Below are 19,629 nucleotides of genomic sequence, written 5' to 3'. Positions count from 1 at the left end.
AAAGTAAAGTGACCAATGTTGTTCAATTGTTTTTGGTGAAACTTTTGCTCATTTTCAAAGTGTAAATGTTCTTGTCTAGATGTTATATTACTTTTTGCCCAACACAAGAGGACCATCTATTTAACAAATAGAAGGCTCAATGTACCTATATTTGATCATATATTTGCGTGTAATCCTGGTAACATGTTAAGCCTTGAGTTAGCAATTCTGTAAGATGACCGGAGACTATGTTCTGTTTGGTATAAAATTCAGGTGGCAGGAGATTACCAGGTTTCCCCAACAGCTAATCTTGTCTTATGTGGGCATGCTAGCAATTTTTGTCACAAGTTCCGTGGCTTGAAGCTTTGGGTTCTAAAAAATCTGAACATAAAGTTGTGCAACAGAAAATATGGACAAGAAATCAAACTTAAAACATCAAAAGTTCTTGACCGCAATTTTTTGGCTGATTCTTCGAGGATAGTTTCTTCATCTGAGAATCAGGTTCGAGATGAAACAGGTGGTAAAGACCTGCTGAGATTCTACTATCCTGCCTAGCATATTTTATCAGCTTTCTTATAACAAGTTACTAGATTAAGAGAGGAGATAACAATAATAAAGTTCTTATGAAATTTAAGAGGTTTCAAATTAGGGTTCTCCCTTCTCTCTTGTGCTTTGGGAGATTAATTGTCTCTTCATTTTAGTATGACATTTCATGGAATTGACAATTTGTAAATGTAACTTGCAGACTCACTTGATGAAACAAGAAATGTTTCAATTCCCGAGGGAAGCTCAACTCACAACTCGTCTCAAAAAGTGTCTTTATTATATGGATCTTCAAATGTTATGCAAACAAATTCCGTTGGTTTCTCGCTTAAGGAGGCTGAGGCACTGTCTCTTAGTATTGCAGTTATAGGAGCAACAGGTGACCCTTCCAGGAAGAAAATATTTCCAGCATTATTTTCTCTATATTACAGTGGCTTCCTCCCTGAGGTGGGACCCCTTATATGTTCATTTTGGCTTACTTGGTTGCTGTTTTTACCATATCTTTATCATATTGTATTGCTGTGTCAAATCTGTCATCAGAACCTGAAATCAATTCATGAACTTGGTATTGATTTACCTCATTGGTTGATCATTACCCTATTGAATCAGCAAATAAAGCTGGATATGCAGATGTTAGTGAATGAGTGCTTCATTTCTTTTGTCAAAGTAAATTTTGATCACATTTAAGACGATAGAGTGCCCAGGATTGCCAGCAAGTAGCAATTATAACAACTAACGTAACTTATCATGAGTAAGAAGTTGGAACGTGGATGAAAATAGGGGAATGGGGAAAAGAGGGATAATAATTTGAGAAATTGTTCATGACTTTTTGTTGTTGTAGTTGTTGTTGTTTTTATTGGTGAAAAACACTGGTTTGGCCTCGTGCATGTATTATTTTACCATGATAGCTTCGGAACTCCTGTGTACTCTCTCTGACCAAATATGATGTTGCCATCTCAAGTTATGGTTTTATTGATTGCAGAATGTTCGAATATTTGGGTATTCCAGAGAAAAACTGACAGATGAAGACCTGAGATCCCTAGTAGCATCAACTTTGACATGTCGTGTTGATCATCAGTATGGCCTTTTACCTTGATTAGTTTGGCTTATGGTCTATTAAAATAATTGTTGCCAATTATAAACAACTTTATGCACATACTACGAAACATTGCTTTTGTTTTATATAGTGCTCCATAGTAACTGAAAGCATTGATGAGAGGTAAGATCCTAGGCCTGGATAGAGCAAGTGAAATTAGTTCTCCGCTCATCCTGATGCATGAGATGGAGGTTTCATTGAGCCTCATAAATAATTAAACATAATTAGCTTAAGATTGGAAGTAAACAAGATGAATGTTGTGGCTAATCTTGAGTTTGACAAGGATGATCAGATATAGGTGGGCTGGAAGCATACAAGGGTTTCCGTTTTTGTTCGTGTGATACAATGGTTCATTCCTAACTCATGTACTGTGACATTATGTTATTCAGACATGGGTATGAATGTCAGGTGCTGGAACATATTATGATTATTAAGACTTGTTGAAAACATATCTCAAGCTTTTTGTGAGCAGATATCCAATATGCTCCTCTGTTCCTTTCCCCTATATTCACAATTTCTCTTACAATTATGTGGTTCAAGATAATTGAAGTGTCGGGTAAGGATTTCATACCCTTGTTGCAGTGTCGAATGTCCGCCACATGTACGAAGAGTTGAAGTAGCTTAGATTGACATATAAGTGTGTGTGTGTGTGGGGGGGGGGGTATCCTGTACTATTTCAAAGCAGCTTATGGTTCTAGCCAGAAATTGGCATTCTTGTCAACACAACATGATACCCACATTGGTATGAGACTTGAGGTGTTATTGATATTGTGCAACTGGATGGTTTTTTTGAACCTCAGAGCTTAGGTTGAGCATATCCAGAGATAATAAAAGACAAGGAGATAACAGGAATTTGTGGTCAAATTGTGGGGTGGGGTTCTTTAAGCCTGAGTTTTTTATTTTTTATTTTTATTTTTTATTATTGATCTTTCAAGGTAGCATATATTCAGGGAATATAGCAAGTTAGGGCCAGATCTTGTAAGTTTTTAACTGTATCAGTTCAGCATAAACAATATAAAAAGTAGTGTATGCTGGAAGGGGCTTTCATTTTCCATGTAGCCTGGCCTTGTGGAGTAGGTCAAAGGCTCTGAAATGGGCCTTCATGGCAGTATGCTTAAGAGTTGGAGGTGTAATAGTTAAAGTTAGTTTGGCAAGGCAAGACCTAGAGAGGGTATATTTATGTGACATAGGCATTCTTCAGATCAGGTTTCACAGCAACAAGAACAAAATTGCTTAACTTCCTTGACCAAGTGGCAGAATAATGTTATTGAACAGGGTTGCTAATGTATTTTTGGTAATATAATTATGAAAAATTAAGAAGAAATTTTGTGATACTGATGATTGTTGTAATACGGAAGCAATGAAATCACCAATGGAGCAATACAACATATGACCCAGACCTCAGAGTGGCTGGAAATTCAAGAAGAAAGAGAAATTATCTCAAAATGTCTGAATGGTTATTTCTCTACACTCATTTCCACCCATTCATGGAATTTCTACCAATTTCACACCTTAGGCATCTTTTAACTGAATTGCTGACCAATGGCTGCATTTCCCATACTACCCCTTTGCTTACATTTGGGGTACATCAGCTTAATAGGAAAGGCTTATGCTGATGCATTACAAAAAAGTTGAAGGAAACATTCTCTTACTGATATCACATATACTATGGATGTGGCCTGATCATAGGAAATTGAAAATATTAATTCTGCTGTTGTCCTTGTATGGTTAAGTCAATAATCAAGAAACTAATATTACTGAAATACCGAGCCTACAGAGGTGAATGTAAAAATGAGAGTTATTTCACAAAGTTACTGCGGCATCATTGTCTGTCTAATAGCAACTTTTGGTGTGTTGTAGTCTTAGCTTATTGAAGCTCTCTACTCTCTTGTAAAGCGTGCAGTAAGTGAACATTTTGATACAGTGGGCTGGAAGAACCAACATTGTATCTGACCCCCCTTTTATTCTTATTTTTAATGAGCAATTTACAGTAATCAATAAATTTCATGTTAATCGGGGGAAAAAAAAAATCTTGTCTACTTTCCTCAACAAAGAAGAAAATAAGGACCTAAGTCACCATGTTGTTTGCAGGATTTTTATATGTCTTAGTGAGCTCGACTGCTTGCATAAGAACGACTTCAGTGAACAGCTTTTGTGAGAAGAAAAAATTCTCTATGTTATGTTCTGTTGCTTTGAAGTCCCTTACCTTACTCTTCTTCTTTCTATTTTGTGTTTACATATTTTAATTTTCTATTTGATTTAATTTGTTTTGGGAAAGGGGAGGGTGATTTGGAGTTTGGAGCTTGGTGAAATAATCCATTTGTCTTTTTCTCATATCTTTTCTGAGGGTCAATTAGTTCCATGTAGATGCATGCATCGCCATATTCCTCATTCATTCGTTGTGCAGGCAGAACTGTGGGAGCAAAATAGACTCTTTTCTTAGCAAGACATACTATGTTGCTGGAGATTATGACAACCAAGAAGGAACCTTGAAGCTCAATGCAAGGATGGAGCAAATTGAGGTGGATTTTGATTGACACTCTTGTTTCAGAATTGTGATAAGCAGATAAATATGTGATGAATGGAGTCTCTTTTACAAATATAGAGGTCTATAATGGAATTATTTAAAGTTTAAATATGTAAGCTGTCTATTCTCAGGGAGACCGTGGAGCAAATCGGATCTTTTACCTGTCAGTGCCACAAGAAGCTGTGTTAAATGTTGCATCCTGTATCGCTGATAAATCTCAAACAAGAATAGGATGGAACCGTATAATAATTGAAAAGCCCTTCGGTTTAGATGCTTTGTCTTCTAATCTGTTGACGAACTCCCTTTTGAAATTTGAGGAGAAGCAAATATACAGGTGTTTATTAATATCCTGTACTCTTGTATGTATCATCCTATAGTAGTTCTATATGGCTGATAAAATGGATTTTTGCAGGATGGACCATCTTCTGGGAAGAAATCTTATAGAAAACCTTACTGTTTTAAGATTCTCTAATCTAGTTTTTGAGCCATTATGGAGTCGTAAATTTATACGTAATGTGCAGGTATATATCTCCCTCTCTTTATGGGCTTATTTCATAATCTGGATATAGACAAATTGAATTTTCATGCAATTATGTGCAGATTATTCTATCTGAGGAACTGATTTTAGAGAGTCAATCAAGGCAATATAGATCCAAATTTTAAATTTTCTAATTTGAATTCAATTTTTGTCTTCCCATATGGTCCTATTCATAACTATTGAAATTTTCTTCCGGTGCAGGTATTCTGGTGATTATGGAGTTATCCGAGAGATGGTGCATGTCATATACTCCAAATGGTAGCACTTCTTGCCATGGAAACTCCTATAAGCCTTGATGGTGAGGATATCCGTAATGAGAAGGTGTGCTACTCTTTAAGTCTTATGTAGACCTTAGTGTCATAACATGCAAACATATTACTTACAAATAAGCATAATTGCAGGTCAAGGTTCTGAGGTCAATTGGTCAACTGGAACCTAAAGGTGTCATTCTTGGACAATACAAGGCTATGTCCAAAGACAAAATTGACGTCTCTGTGACATCAATGACCCCGTCATTCTTTGCAGCAGCTTTGTACATCAATAATGCACGATGGGATGGTGTACCCTTTCTGATCAGAGCTGGGACAGGACTTGTCTCTCACAGGTATGTGCATACTGAATTACTGAAGCATTGTTTGAGAAACATTTGAGTGAATGTCTTTTAGTAATTTGCAACTGCCCCAATGAACTTATCTTTATTGCACTAAATGCTCTATGGAAAATGACTTTTGAACCCCTTCAATATTATAAAAAAAAAAAAAAAATAAAAAAAAAAATTGATCAGTAAATTTGTAAAATATTTTGAATTGCTGTCCTATCCTTGCCCCTCCTTTGTGATAGAGGAAGGAATTTGAATGTTGTGTATAAAAAATGATGGGAAAATTGTCAAAGCACTCAGAGATGGAGAATCTTTCAATCTTCAGTAGATGAAGTTGTGCCTTTACTTCCAATTGTTGTTGAACTCATGCTTCTTGTTTGCTTATAGAGACAGACAAAGACAGGCCTACCACTTTGAAATTTACACAATTATAATGAACTCTCAAGTAATCACTATTGGATGATTGTGCATAAAGCTGTGTTATGAACACATTTCTTGTAGCTTATGGAATATGGACAGTCAAAGTTAGGCCTACTACTTTGAAATGCCATCCTCACAAAATTATCTTCTTTGGGTTGATATGTACCTTGTTTTTGTTGATGATTGATAATTGTCACTGTGTCAAAGCCTTCCCAACTAGACCTGGGTATAGGGTTTGGGTCAAGGTTAAAGGGTTTATTGGAAGGGTCCTTTAATGGACAAGCTTAATACATGGCCAAAAAGCTTGCCCAATTTTGTGGATAAGAAAATAGATAAAAATAAAAACTTACATGTACAAATATGTGTTCACATATGCTTACTTTTGTCTCAATCTTCCATTCTTTTTTCTTGCTTGTTTATCGACCTATTGACCTGCGACTCACGTTGGCCCAATAAAATGTGACCATGACCTGACTTGCCCAATAACCACGTCTATCCCCAACCATCAAGTATAGCAAAATTTATTTTGTGTGACAAATGAAGCTTCAACTCTGTGATTGGTTGGATGTACTAGGTAAGGGGAAGTGGCACATTTGATATTGCAATTTTGGAAGTTCAAATTAGCTTGGGGAAGAAAGTATGAAGTTGATTGGAGATGCGGAAGTCAGAAAATGTTGTACATATGCAATTTCAGTTAGAAATAAAATTGAGTTAATTTTACTACTTCGTATTTGTGTTAGCTTGATAATGGGATCCATGATCCATCCAGTCGAAAGCCTGGGTTAGTAACTCTCCTTGGCGATGATTTAATTGCAGTGCTTATACAACTATTTAACAAAATTCCCCCCATATTCTCTTCTTCCTCATGTCTATATCACAGATTTCAGCATATGATATGTTCATCTCTGCTGGAACCACCAAATTTATTAGATTGGAAAGTGCATGAACAGTGAGCTACACAGGAAACAGAATTTAGCAAGCATCAGGTTTGATACTAGTAGATATAGCACGGGAGAGAAACTTAATAGTCCCAGTTTTTAATAAGGATGCAATTTTGTTGAAATTTTGAAAGGAAAGGAAGGTTTGATTAATTAATTTTATATTGAGAATCCGATGCATAAGCCAAGTTCAACTGCAATAGAAAAAAACTAATTGCGTTTGGTAATAATGTTGATGCATTGGTTGTGGAACACTTATTAGATCTCTCAAGTGGCTTGGTATTTGATTCCTGACCTTAGGGTACTTGTGTTTGTAGGATGGAAATACGTATACAGTTTGATCATGTTCCGGGAAACATTTACAAAGGGCTTATGGGGCATAATACTGACCTTGCTACTAACGAATTGATATTGCAAGATGTTCCTGATGAAGCAATCCTAATCAGAGTCAATAACAAGGTTCCTGGCTTAAGTTTGCATCTGGATGCTTCAGAACTGAACTTGCTTTACAAAGACAAGTAAGCTTATGTTTTTAAAATCTCTCATTAATCTTATGCTTTGACTGGATGTATGATGCTCAGCCTTGGATTCAAATTCCAAGTAATCAAGTGTCTGGTTTAGTTATGGATCTAAGTCAGGAAATACCTCTTGTAACTCAGGCGGTGCGCCTTGCATGTCCAGCCTAGTTGAAGAGGTACTTGAAATTAAGACAGACTATCATATTATATAAAAGAGAAATCACTAGGCGTAGGTTTTTCATAGAGAACAAAAATATGTTAATTTATGCCCAACTTACCTTAGTTCAATATTGTGCCCCCTCCATACTTATTAAGTTCAGATATCATCATATCAACATAGGATAAGGGGTACATCTAGGAATTGTATGATGGAAAATAAAGCATAACAACTTCAAACACAATCTTTACTTGGGAATTAAGAAAAGTGGAAATCGATAAAATTGGCAATATTATGTATTAAGTATGGAGTATATTTAGTACATGGGTGTAGGAAAGTGTTGATCTTCCTGTTTTTGGTTAACTAATGTCACACTCCCAGGAGAGTCTGAGCATCATGTATTTGACTTGTTTTCGCTGGAACATGCTCACTCTTTCCTGATTGCATCATCTTTAGGTACAGTGCTGAGGTGCCTGATTCATATGAACACCTTATTCTCGATGTCATAGATGGAGATAGCCATCTATTCATGAGAAGTGATGAGCTCGCTGCTGCATGGAATATTCTTAATCCTGTCCTCCAGGAGATCAGCAAGAAAGACATTAGTCCGGAAATGTATGACTTAGGGGGAAGAGGTCCAGAGGGAGCATACTATCTCTGGGCAAAACATGGAGTTCGATGGGTGGAAGACTGAGTACGCTTTCTTCTTGCTCCCTAACTGTCCTTTTTAACCAGTTCTTTCATATTATCAAAATCAAGTACATGTTTTTGAAGTCTCTGTGTTGTTGTAGTTTTATAAAATTGTGATGACATTGCTGATGGGTTGGTGAGAATGGTAACCAGTGATAGTACTGCCTAACATAGAGCAATATCGACAACTCGTTGATACTGCATACGGTCTTTATCAACGACAATAACCCAACCCTGATCTAAAGTAGTGTGAACCATCTTTTTCTTAGTTTCTTTTTTCATTATAATTTTTTTCTTTAATAATGGAAGATTAGATTAAACTGTATTTTACTAGCTGGAATAATATGTGACATTTAATTTCTTATGTGTGGAATAACATACGGAGTACAAATATCTTATTGGTGAAGATATTTTAAAGATATTCCACTCGAGAACAATGAATATTGTATTGGAAAAATTTCCCACGTTCTTTTTATGTCTATCTCACACTTTTCCGTCTCATTATTTGGTTCTTGAAAGGAGCTGATTTTGCATTTTTTAGATTTGTAGAATCTAATTCCAAAGCATCATTTACAAAACTTCTTTTTTGCTTGTCAATTTTTTTTTTTCACACTTTAATACTTTTCCAGCAATGCCTCTGCTTTTGCTTTTTTTAAAAAATCAGATTGATGAAATAATGCACAATACGGATTAGTACTATTGAAATGAATTGATTTACTGACAGTTGAGACTTTATTTATTTAATTTTTTTACGAAGAAGTACGGAGTATATTTTTTTGAAAGAAAATGAAAAACATGTGAATCTAGAAACCTGTAATTAATTTCCCATCTACTCTGACTATTATTTTATTTATTTATCTATTTATTACTCATTTTTTATAATACTCCGTACCAATTATTTGTGAATTAAAAACATGGGTGATTCAGATTTTGATTGGGAAACCCCAGTCCCCAAAAATTGGAGTAGCTGTTTTTGTCTTTTTGATTGAATTTTTCCTTATTTTATTTATTTTCTTTTTAACATGTTTTTGTGTTAATTAATTAATTCACAAGAATATGAGATTTTTTAATCATTTTCTTTAATTAAGGATTATATATTTGTACTAATGATTCTGAAGGAGTTGAGTCTTTGGTCAAAATGTGCAGAAGAACCCCGTATACATGGGTTTTTGGAATTGATTTGAAAATTTCAAGTTGAGTTTTGCTATGAATTAAACATTAATTAAGCTACAAAAATTAAAATAACAATTGGATAGACTTATTCTAGATTAAGGTACCGAAAATTAAACTACTAACAATTTGATAGACCTAAGACTTCGAAGTATTTTTAATTCAATATTTGTAATACGGCGAAATAAATGCTCATAGACTTTCTCTTCCCATCTTCAAAGATTGTTTTTTTTTTTTTTAAAAAAAAAAAATCTTGATGATGAAGGCTTGTAATTAAGTCAATTATGTTCCTTAATTATAGATTAGGAAAATATCTAGTCTTTTCAATTTTTCATAGATCTTAATTGGAGCGAAATGGGTTCATAGAATTCTTTCATATTATACATGTTGGCGTGTGTCAATGTGTCATGATGTCATGTATCTTAGACTCTTACCAAGCAAAGCTTGGTGGAGTTGGTGAGGAATTCACCTTGTGACTTTGTGGAGTTGGGCTGGCTAAACCTGTGAGAGGTGCCGGTTTAGTAGGGTCCTTCTTCTTACCTTAAAAAAAAAAAATTATATCTTTGACTCTTAATTGTATTTTTTAGCTCTAATGCTCAAGCTAGCCGCTAGAAACTTTTAAAAATTGCAAGCAAGATTCAAAATTTTATCTCGATTTTCATTCTAAAGATTTTTTTTTACTCTATTTCGTTCTTTTGAAAAATTCGTCTTACAACCTTATCTTCCTTAGTGAAACCCGGGAATCCTCCCTTTTTAAGTCCCCCACACTATTTAATTCGTGATACACTCTTTCTCTCTTTACTTTTACCGGTGTTATTACGATAAGAGTTTATTATGATTAGAGTATTGTGTTGATTATGATTAATGAAACACGACAAAATTAGTGATAGTAGGGTCACTTGCCAATCAATTAGTCAAAAGTACATGAAAAAAACTAGCAAATTTATACCAGTAATACTTTTCTCCTAGGAATAATACTTTTTCTCCTTAATAAAAAAATAATACTTTTCTGCTATAAAATAATTATAGTGGGGGTAGTAAGTAATTAACGTAATTAATACTAGTAGGAAAGAAGACGCCACATAAAATTTGTGGCATAACATAAGGATGTCGGCAACTGGGCATCATCTCCATGACATCAGATTAAATCTTCAAACTAGTGGCCAACATTACGTTATGGACCATGATGCAATCCATGATGCTTCCTCTCTCCTAACTACCATTAGGTAGTCATTGTCATCACCACCACCACCTTCGCGACCCCATCACCTCGATTATTTTATACGGAGTACCAATTATACTTTGTATTTGTTTGATAGATAAGGAGAAGACGTCCTATTGGATTGATACTTTACACAGAGTTAGCTGCCAAAGCTTCCTCAATTAAATTAAAATTGACTTCACAATTCCAAGATTGTGAGAGATAATATAAAATTTTCACGATTAGACTAAGGGTCTGTTCATATTTACTTAATTTCAGTTCAGTTTAGCTCCAATCAGTTCAGTTCAATTCAGCTCCAATTAGTTTAGTTTAGTTTAGTTCAGTTCAGCTCCTAATTTCCCTCTCTCATAAAATATTTATTTTAGTTAAGTTCAACTCACCTCAGCTCCAATCAATTCAGTTCATTTCAGCTCAGTTCAATAAATGTGAACATGCCCTAAATATTACTTGATAGCTGTGCGATAATTTGATAGATGATTATTATATGGAGTATCTGTTTCTTTACTTTTCTTACCCTTAAAATTTTCTAGTCAAGATGGCTATATTCGTCATTTAGACATTTACCAATCAATGTTGGCCCTACTAATATACTTTGCTTAATTTATAAAACTTAACCAGCGACCATAAAGAAATATAGTCAATTGCTTTATTTTTGTTTAATAGTACTATTGTACGTTATTTTATAACTTTGTTTCTTTTTAGTCGCAATAGTCGCAATAATTCGATAAACTAATCATTGTATATTACGTAGTATTTAGGTTGTCTTTCTCCTTACTCCGTACTTAGATTTTCGCTATACCTTCTCTGTTTCTATAAAAAGGATATAATAAAGCTACTTGTACTAGTACAGCGCAACTAATCTTTCACCCATCGCTATTAAAGGTGTAGTTATTTCAACCATTTCTGTGATATTGCATTTCGCAATTTGGAAAAAAAATGAAAAAGTGTATGTGTTTACATAGAAGACTAGACCATTTAAGCTACTCGTTGAAATTTCCGGTGCAAGATGCATCAAGGTTATATTTTTGCTCATTTGATGATTAAATGAGCAATATCAATAAATTAGCAAAAAAAATATCTTGTATGCACCGTACACTTGGGGATGTATATAACTACTGTTGGCTGCTCGTAACCTTTTTTTCTATAAAAAATTTAATTTCAATGAAGTTTAACCTAGAAAAGAAGACTAAAACATTGACAGAGTCTGAGTCATTATGTTATAATAGTCAAACTTAATTATTAATTTCCCCTCCTTTTTTTTTTTTTTTCCTGTTAAATTAATTAGTACATCTTATATAAAGTAAACATTTCTTGGCAATCTATCCAATCAATTAAAACACCTTCTTTCTCTCTTCTTCTGTTCCACACAAACCCTTTTTTTTTTCTTCATCATGTAGTAAGCCATTGAACAACTCTTTATTCTTCTCTCCTTCATTCTACATTTCTACCCTTTCTTCCCCTAAAAAATTTACACCCTTCTTTTCCAATGAGACAATTTATGGAAGGGGAAACGAAGAAGAGGAAGATAATTGAGGAGGATGATGATGAAGACGAAGATATTAAGATAGAAAAGTTCTATGCTCTTATTAGGAGTGCAAAGGATATCCGTGATCAGCTTCTTGATCCTGATGGATCGTCGAAAGCACGAGCAAAAAAGGCGGTCGCTACGGAAAAGAAGGCAGAGGGTGTAAGAATTCGTAGGAATAACAATAATACTGATAAGAGTTTTGCATCAGGAACAGCAGCAGCCGCCTCGGCTGCTGCTGCTATTTCTTATAAATCTGATGCTATGTACACCAACCAGCGCGCTGCTGCTGCTGCTGCTGCTGTTAATACGACAGCAGCAGCTGCGGCGGGTGGTGCTGCAGGTTCTGCTAGTGCTGCTGTTAGGAATAGCAGATCATCAGCAGAAGAAAAGAGCAAAAAAGCAGCAGATCAGAGTAATAATTATAAAGGGGGTAGAATTATGTTGGATCTCAATCTTTCCCTTTAATGATGTAATATTTCTTAGGATGTAAACATTAGATTTTTGGGTATGTATCTTTCTAATATTAGTAATTCTTTTCTTCATTTTTGATTTCCTAAATAAGTATATTAGCCCATTTCCTGTTAATCTGGGAGATTGATGCTATAATTTCAGATCTAATTAGAAAAATTAAAATAAAAATTGACACTTTAATTAACATTAAGTTGACATTGGAAACCTGTTAATTTGGCTAATCAGAAATATCAGGAGCTCAATTTGGTTATAGCCACATGTTTGATGATTCCATTACATCTGGATTTTGATGGTAGATTTTTTGGAACTTGCATTTATTGTCGGTTCTGAAATTCATGGTCTTTTGTGATTTTGAAGAATTTTGAAATTAGAAAGAAAACAAAAGGGATATTGTAGTATGATGTAAGACAGTTGTATTTAGAAATTTCATTCTATTATTTGTATGACATAAGAAACTTGTTTAGAGTTTGGTACACCTGAGTGTACATAAGAAATTGAAGCGAGATTGAATCAATTACTCGATAAGTGAGGTTTGATATGCTTTCAAGTAATGCTATCTTCTTATACGTAATTGGTAATTCCCTTAGCTAAGAAGTTGCCATTTCACTACTTAAGGTAAGATCGTTGTATATTTTGTACTCAAGGTATAATCTTCCTCAAAAATTAAAAAGAAATTTCTATAATTAAAAAGTTATTTAAGAGAGAGCCCAGGTTATTGTTACATTTTAGGGTAAAATTGCTAATGATTTTAGCGGTTTTACTCATGAACAATGCAAAATTAGGTATTTTATCATTTACAACTTAGCTGAAGCAAGATGATGTACAAGTACTTGCATTATCTCGTTAATTAATCATATAAGCTAATGTCCTTTTTTTAGTCATCAATAATTTAATGACAACCAGATACTAAATGCCAACCACCTTATTTTAAGCCAATGGAATAGAGATTTGAATAATGAAAAGAAGCAAAATTTTGATTTTTTGGTGAAACTAGAAATCTCGTGAATAAGCTAGTGTTAATTTAAATATCTGTATAATTTCATAAATTAAATTTTTAAAGAAAAATAATGTTAGGTACATGTGAGCCTTGGTTCAGAAAACATTGGATTTGGGCCACAAGCACCAAAGCAACTATTTGAGCTTCAAGCCTAACTTGAGCCAAGCTTGATCGAGCCTCGAGTCTAGATTGAGCTCACCATTGACGAGTTCAAGCCAAGCCTAACTAGGCTCGGTTATGACTCTTAACAACTTTATCTGCTGCCCACTTGACCCTCAACACTCATTACATGTATTAGATATTTGTACAATTGTGTTATTTTGTACATGTTGATTGAAAAGTCATGCAGGCTAGTAGGATACACATATGCATATCACATTAGCAATCAACAAGTAGTAAATTCACTGAAATGTCTTAGCGTACAAGCAGAAGCAACAAACAAGCACAATCATGCACGCATCACTCGGTCGATCGAGTTACCATACTGAGAAAATTTGCTTTGAATGGTAGAAACTTGAAGCAGCCTAAGAAATCCTGGCTGCTTGTTAGTATAGAAAAACTTCACCATGAGAGTGAGACCTACAAATATCATTGATATTGGACGACTTAGTATAGTAACACCCATTTGCAGAAATCATATATACAGTATGTCTATTGACAGTCAATAAAATTTGTAATTATTGGGTTAAGAAATAATTAGGAGCTTGAAAGTTTTGGCCAAATATTGTGACACAGAAAGTGATCAGTAGTATAAATAATGTTTTCTTCTCCAATATAATGGAAATTTGAAACTTTCGTTTTTTAGTCAGCTTTGTACACTGTATAATAAAAGAAAATTCAAGTTTATGTCTAAGATAAACATGGAAATAAATCTCCTCTCACAATATATTGTTTAATTTTTATTTTTTACTCCGTAAATAATAAAAATAAAAAATTAAAGTGGCACGGAAACAAATGCATAAAGTTGTGAGAGGAGATTAACTTGGAATATTAATCTGAGAGAGGCTCCCTAATATAATAATATTGTGTACAAAAAAAAAAAAAAAAGGTGGATGATAAATGCCCAATAATGAATATGATACAATTGATTGAATTTAAAGCAATAAGGGACTAAATTGCATACTCTCTTTGTTCCAATAAAATTACCTCATATGAACCAAAAATCTATCACAAAAAACGATGAAATTGGGCAATTTCTGTTGATGGTAGGAAGAGGAGAAAATACAATTAAGTTTATCGATATGATATATAAAATTTGTTTATCAAATGGCAAAATTGTAAATAAATTAACAACTTTTTATTCAATATGAGTCAACTGCTTGATAAATTTACGAAAATGCCATGATGATTGAGCATTTATATTGTTTTATTTACCATTTTGCCATTTGATAAACAAATTTTGTTTATCAAATTGATTAATTGGGGCTTCCTCAAAAAAGAGTACTGTGAATATAACGCGCTTATTAAGCTTATCAAGTTTCAAGTGAATTACCCGTGATACATTGATAAGCTAGGGTCTTTGCAGAAAACACGTTTGGTTGCACTTATAATCTTTCAAAAGTGCAATCAAAAGTCATTAAAGTAACGGACAGAAGAATTAGGCCCCAACAAGCAACAAGTGGTCACGAGGTTGCCAGACAGGGCCGAGCCCGGTGTACTTGTGACAAGGAGGGAATACCAACTACGTTTTAGACCATTCTCAATTTTGCTTATGCACCTATTTGGGTCCAACCTGAATCTAGACCAATAATGGAGTTAAGACCTCGACGATGTATAATCCTTTTTCTTTAACAACTAAGATAGTTGGCATTCGCTGCATAGAAAATGCTTTATGACCCATTAACCCCTATAATATTGACCAAGTAAACCCTGTAATATTAACTATGTAACCCCTGTAACACGACCGAGTAACAATATAACACTAATAACACTGGCCAAGTAACCTCTATTACACTAACGAAGTAACTTCTATGATGACTGGCCACACCGCCACACGGTTTGACCAGCCACATATAAGAATTAGTGTATGACATATAGCTTTAAAGGGTTGAGTAGCTTTAGGTCACCACACAATGACACAATCCAGACAGTCGAGTAAACTTTCAAGTGATCAATGCCATCCGATCCCACATACACAAAATTCAAACTATATCCAAGCAGCAGTGCAGCACTATGTTCAAGGTTGCCTTCTTCTAGCGTATACTACTATACTTATATCAAAATTCATTAATAGAATATTTGGATGTTGGTGCAATTCTGTAAGCTAGGAGTGCAATACTTTCTTAACGTCCCTAAACAATTGATAGAGAGTTTTCATTCGGTGTAATGATGTAAGCACGATTCGACATGAGGTCATTGGTTACAATGTATCTACCCCATGGCTTAATCAAGCAGGTGGAGAAAGAATTAGTAATGTCAGATCATGTTCTAGCTAGTAATTGAAAGTTCAAAGGTGTGAAGTGTTTTTGTATCAATTCAATATTTGGTAGGGTTTCATAATCTTTACATACAGTAATTTTTATTGATTTTAGGTCGGGTTAATTCATATAATAATGATCATAAACAGATTATGGAGTAATATATTGATCATACTTTTGTTTATCTTTGGGTTATAAACTACATTATACTTGTATATTACATAAAAATCACGAACTTACTAAGAGTTGATACGTATATTTTGTTTATAACTTTTCACTGTTTATTTATACATATAAAAAATGACTACGCGGGTGAATTTAGAAACTCCATGAAATCGAAGAGTACAATGAAACCTACGCTCTAGCCTCATATTGTAAAGAGATACTCGTATAAACTAGGAGTAGTTGGAAGCAAAATATAAAAATAAAGATTACTTCTCAAAATATCATCAACATCATTGAAACAAAATCAAAGTCTCATCCAATTCTAAACACTCTATCTACTCTTCGAATAAACCTTTTTAAAATATGTCTCATACATTGCATCTATTCATATCCAATTCCAAAAACTCTATCTACTCTTCAAATATTGCATCTATTTATATTTAATTATTTAAAATCTAAGAAATCAAATTAACATCTCACCAATTTTTTTAATATAAAAAATACAGAGTTGTATCTAATACGTTAACACGAGAAGTTGTTATATACACCCGAATGCAACGTACGGATGTACTGTACACCTGAATGTATATAACAAATTCTATATTAACACGAGTACATTATTAAAATAAGTGGACAGGGGTGGGTTCGTTAGAAGATAGCGTATAACAAAGGTACACATAAATCGTAACAAATAGGTATAGAGCTCTTTCATTCAATTATTATTATCCTAGTCCATATCAAATTCAACCACACTGAAATATTAACAAAGATATAATACATCCATATCTTTTCTTTTTCATGGGCCTTTATATATAATTAATGACGTCGATATTTAATTTGGTATCAATAATTATAATTAACTGTCAACGCTTTTTCCAAAAGACCAAAATAAAAATTAAATTTACCATAAAATAAATTCATCACCGACTTAGCATACAAGAAGATTAGAAGAGAGAGAAATTTAAAGGGTCCACCAAAATTCAATGGAGTTTGAATAAAGGGGATTTTTTTTATCAAGAAAAAACCAATTCTTTTTTAATCGTCAAAGAATAAGGTAACAGTCAATTTAATACGTACTTCAATCAATTTTACTTTTTTTTATTTTTTACTTTACTGTTCATAATTTTGTAGTGTTCTTTGATCTTTTTTAGCCCAATTGTTGTTGTTATTCTTGATTGTTGAATTTATGAATTACTTTATTGAAGTGGAATTGTGGGGAAATTTGTTGAAATTTCTTAACTTGTTTAGAAAGATTTGTACTTTAGAGTCGATTTTTCATTTAAAGGTCTAAACTTTAGGGTTTTGTGTCAAGGTTTAATTTTTAGGGTTTATGTCGTATTGTCAAAATTTATACTTGTAACACGGGTTACATACTTACATGTGTTGTGGCTTTGTTTATAATGGGTCGTTATCAAATTGTTTGTTAATTTTTGTCATTATTCATAAACTTTTTTTTGAGCAGTTGTAACTTGTAAATTGTAACACTTATAATTGCTGTACTCGAACAGGTACATTATTAGTTGATATGGGAGAAGAGAGACTTTATGTGATAGCCTTGCCAGCTTATGAACATGTCGAAAATCGAAAATCTACTAGAAATACAGAGTTGAAGAGCAAATTAAGTGTGTCACCTGAAGAAAAAATTGCAAGAGAACCTTCAAATGATCATATTGATGACATATGTTCAGGAGTTTCAGACTTAATTGGTGTACATAATGAAAGTGCATCAAATAGCATGGAAAATAATAACAGAAGTAATTCTAATGATTTAAGTGGTGGTCATATTAAAGTTAATTCTGGTGAATTGACTTCAGAAAGTTCAGCAAATTCATGCACAGAAGGTGGAGTTTGTACTTCTCAGATTACTAGAGAAGTTTCTGAACATGCTAGCCTTAAAGGGAGATTAAAGATTAGATTTAAGATTAGTAAGAATTCGGAGGAATGCAGGAGTAATACATCGCCCTCTGAAGCTCGAGTTTTCCTGAATGGGACTCATGGTGGTGTATCTTCGACTAATCTGAGCATAGCTGATACACATGATGTTGATGAGCAAAGGGATATTGAACGAGGTGCATTGCCTACAGAATGTGTAGGGAAGAGCGTGAATCAAGATACTACCTCATGCATTACAGGATCAAAGAGGAAAAGGGAGGCATTGCCTACAGAACGGGTAAGGAAGAGAGCAAATCAAGATACTACCTCACGCGTTACAGGATCAGAGAGCAAAAGGGAGGGAGGTGGTGGAAAGAGGAATGACAGTTTGCACAAAGTGCTATTCATGCCTTTTGGACTAGCAGATGGCGCTTATTTGTCTTACCGTGTTAAAGGACTGATAATGCTTGAGGGATACAAGCAGGGTAATGGTATTTTCTGCAGTCATTGCAGCAGTGTAATTAGCCCTTCTCAGTTTGAAGCTCATGCAGGGATGGCTATTCGAAAAAAGCCATATCAACATATTTATGATGCCAATGGGATTACACTCCATGACTTGGCGATTTCCCTAGCTGAGGGACTAGATCAAACCAATTTGAAGAACAATGATGACAGCAGACTGATACGAGCTGATAATTCTGAAGTTGATTATGTTGATCCTAGGAGTAAGCCTAAGAAGCCATCTGTCATCAAACTGCAACGACGAACTGTTAAGAAATGTGAAATCGATTATAGCAGTAACTGTGCTCTATGCTCGAAACATGATTATAGTGTCAACATATTTGATGACAGAACTGTTATAATCTGTGACCAATGTGAAAAGGAATATCATGTTGGTTGCTTGAGAGGGGATGGGCGTTGTGATCTGAAAGAAATTCCGAAGGACAAGTGGTTCTGCTGTCATGAGTGTGACAGAATTTCTGTTGCTCTGAGGGAATGTGTTGCCAGAGGCTCACAAGTGATTTCATCCTCCGAGACAAGCAAAATTAATAGGAAAGTTGTGAAGAAACAATCTCATGAGGGTGCTGATGATGAAGTACAATGGCGTTTACTGAGTGGGAAATCTTGCCCTCCTGAACTTCAGCCTTTGCTGTCTAAGGCAATTTATCTAATTCGAGATTGTTTTAGTCCTATAACTACACCAAATGGACGTGATCTTATTACTTTGATGGTCCATGGCAGAAATATTTCTGGCCAGGATTTTGGAGGAATGTACTGTGTGTTTTTAACTAATAAATCAACTGTGGTTTCAGTTGGGCTTCTTAGAATACTTGGTGATGAAATAGCTGAGCTTCCGATTGTGGCCACAAGAAAGAAGTGTCAAGGAAAAGGGTACTTTCTAGCTTTATACTCGCGTATTGAGGAGCTGTTATGTTCGTTGAAGGTGAAGAAATTAGTGCTTCCAGCAGCAGATCACGCTAAACATATGTGGATAAACAGATTAGGTTTCAGTGATGTGAACGAGGAAAACTTGGCTACGTACACAAAAATGTACCAGTTGACACAATTTAATGGAACAGTTATGCTGGAGAAACAACTGGTGCAGCAGATAGATTGTTTGGAACCTTTTTCTGATGCCATGAGTCATTACATTTACAGCTAGAACATGAATAACAATCCATGCCCGACAGTTCGAATTAGCTAGCTACTTAGTTAAATTGTTAATTTGTTCAGAGATGACTGATAGTTGTATATATGGCTAGCACAAAAATTGTTTGTGTTT

General features: G+C 34.3%; 1 protein-coding gene and 1 pseudogene across 2 annotated transcripts; both read left to right on the top strand.

The window, feature by feature from the left end:
• The first annotated feature begins 214 nt into the window (after nt 1–214).
• Nucleotides 215–8,383, top strand: LOC145606253 (inactive glucose-6-phosphate 1-dehydrogenase 4, chloroplastic-like; annotated as a pseudogene). The gene is made up of 12 exons (XR_014105231.1): nt 215–270; nt 384–496; nt 725–969; nt 1,505–1,599; nt 4,026–4,140; nt 4,277–4,479; nt 4,558–4,666; nt 4,746–4,786; nt 4,885–5,004; nt 5,085–5,287; nt 6,957–7,157; nt 7,771–8,383. The product of XR_014105231.1 is annotated as an inactive glucose-6-phosphate 1-dehydrogenase 4, chloroplastic-like (transcript).
• Nucleotides 8,384–17,499: 9,116 nt separating this feature from the next.
• Nucleotides 17,500–19,509, top strand: LOC145606252 (increased DNA methylation 1-like). Its single transcript, XM_081662284.1, has one exon. It carries the CDS (start codon nt 17,500–17,502, stop codon nt 19,507–19,509), a length of 2,010 nt encoding a protein of 669 aa, XP_081518410.1.
• Nucleotides 19,510–19,629: the final 120 nt, after the last annotated feature.

This window comes from Chenopodium album, chromosome 22, assembly GCF_948465745.1.
Source record: "Chenopodium album chromosome 22, dcCheAlbu1.1, whole genome shotgun sequence".
Taxonomy (NCBI): Eukaryota; Viridiplantae; Streptophyta; class Magnoliopsida; order Caryophyllales; family Amaranthaceae; genus Chenopodium; species Chenopodium album.
Note: the sequence above shows the minus strand (reverse complement) of the source record. Positions and strands in the feature narration are given on the sequence as shown.

Coding starts and splice junctions, on each gene's coding strand:
- LOC145606252 (XM_081662284.1), top strand. CDS start 17,500: ATGGGAGAAGAGAGACTTTATGTGATAGCCTTGCCAGCTTATGAACAT.